Source organism: Asparagus officinalis, chromosome 8 (assembly GCF_001876935.1).
Source record: "Asparagus officinalis chromosome 8, Aspof.V1, whole genome shotgun sequence".
Lineage (NCBI taxonomy): Eukaryota > Viridiplantae > Streptophyta > Magnoliopsida > Asparagales > Asparagaceae > Asparagus > Asparagus officinalis.
In genome coordinates this window covers 37,255,331-37,257,192 of record NC_033801.1, presented here as the reverse complement: position 1 = coordinate 37,257,192, position 1,862 = coordinate 37,255,331, and the positions used below count along the sequence as shown (strand labels likewise).

General features: G+C 35.5%; 1 protein-coding gene across 1 annotated transcript in view; it reads left to right on the top strand.

The window, feature by feature from the left end:
- The window catches only part of LOC109819616 (uncharacterized membrane protein At3g27390-like), a 15,273-nt gene extending 13,427 nt beyond the window's left edge, over window positions 1-1,846 (top strand). Inside the window, exons 10-11 of the mRNA XM_020385393.1 lie at window positions 38-189; window positions 1,508-1,846. Of these exons, the coding sequence (XP_020240982.1) occupies window positions 38-173 (136 nt within the window). The 3' untranslated portion in view covers window positions 174-189; window positions 1,508-1,846. The remainder of the gene's footprint in view (window positions 1-37; window positions 190-1,507) is intronic.

Below are 1,862 nucleotides of genomic sequence, written 5' to 3'. Positions count from 1 at the left end.
ATCCTTATATTGCTCTAATTTATGATATTTCTAATAGGTTACAGGGCTTCAGTCTCACTCTCTCAAGGATGCCAACTTTTCGCCGTCGGTTTGAGCAAGTTGTTAAGGTGCTACTACAAGAAGCTAGGCAGAGATCGGAATGTAATGAAAGTAGCATATCACTAGCCATCTAGTTCTTGCCCAACTGAGGTAGCTTATGTTTCTCTTAGTAGTAATAATACTTTGGTTACAAGTGTGAACCTACCCGGGCAGAGAGTTTCTGGGTTATCGTTCTGTTTTCTACATGCCATTTTATTATTTTTTCAATGGCTGGAATATTCTCCTGGACCCCAACAAGTATCAACTTTTATGGATAGGATTCAAATGAATTTAAAAGTTTGAAAGATTTTTTTTTGGGTCAATTACACTGAAAGTTCGACATCAGTTAGCTAAATCAGCCATCTTTCTCACATCATCTCAAAAGTTACAGAAAATTTAGAGAAAATTTTCCCTTGAAATCTGACCAGGCACCTTAGCTTTCATATATTCAGGCAAATAAGATGAGGAAGCCAGCAACCTGATGAAATTAACAGGAGCGCTTTGCTGGTGACTAACGAAGAACCCAAATAATTACAGAAGATGAGAGAAACTTCTGACACTATAACCTGTGCCAAACAAGTTACCAGCTATACTTTCATAACATTGCAAATACCCTTCATGAAGCAGATGAAAATGTTTCTGATGGTGATAGAAGAGGCACACTGATAGAATAGGTAGCAGTTCCAACAAAAAGAAATTTGAAGAGAGGAATTTGTTCAAGAGTAAGCTATATCCTGGGTAACCAAATGCAAAGTATTCAAAATTTCGTCACGAGTATTACTTAATAATTTTAATAATTATTTAATTTACAAGTAAACAATCATGATACCCTACCTAAGTAGAATTTTTGGCTTTGCCCCTGCGCATTGATCCTTATCGACAAATCTGATTCACTTATCCTTCCTAGCGAGTCATATAGTGAAAATTTGGCTTCGCCCCAAAAGCTGTGGAGAATCTGACAGTGCAGCATTATGAGATAAGAAAAGTTCTACTTCATGATTGATGGTGCTCGTTTCCATGGCTATGGATATCAACTTGACCCTCACTTCATAATGAGACTATTGTGTTTTATTTAGCCATTTGACTGTTACTTATTTATATGCATATATACCTATGTTTACAGAGAATATTTCTTGTCTGTTGGAACGAAGCTTCATGTCCTCTTACAACAATGTTAAATTTGCATTTGAAATTTCAGTTTATCAATTACATTTCAGTTTATCAAGTGACAGACATGATGCTATCTCTTCTTCAGTAGTAAATGTGGATGGAAGTTGCATTTACCTTTCGATTGCCTACATGAACAAGCACTTCTGAACAATATATATGTCAAAGCATAAACATGTTTTTTTGTTCTTTTTTTAAGGGAAAGAAAATGATAACAGTGTAAATGATTGCTGATGCAATTCTTCATCTTTGTGTGCCTTAGCATTCTGGAGATCTGGAGTCGACAAATCAACGGTAATCATCGGGGAAAATTGGAAACCCATCTTCATTTCAAGGATGATTGCGTGGTGACTTGTTTAATTTGTAACCTCTGTAATCCTCTAAAAAAAATTTCTCTTAGCTAGCATGTAGTTTGTGTTAGCATTCATGTATTCTATTGTTGGAGTTTATTAGTTGCTAGCATGTAATTTGTGTTGGTATTCACTTACTCTACTGCAATTTATTAGTTGCTTCTTCTTCACAAGTGGAGCATGGTGTACAATCCATGTATAACTGATACCCAATTTGTATGTGAAACTGTTCGTCTTGACTGTTTTTTTTTCTTCTTTTTTTGGGTG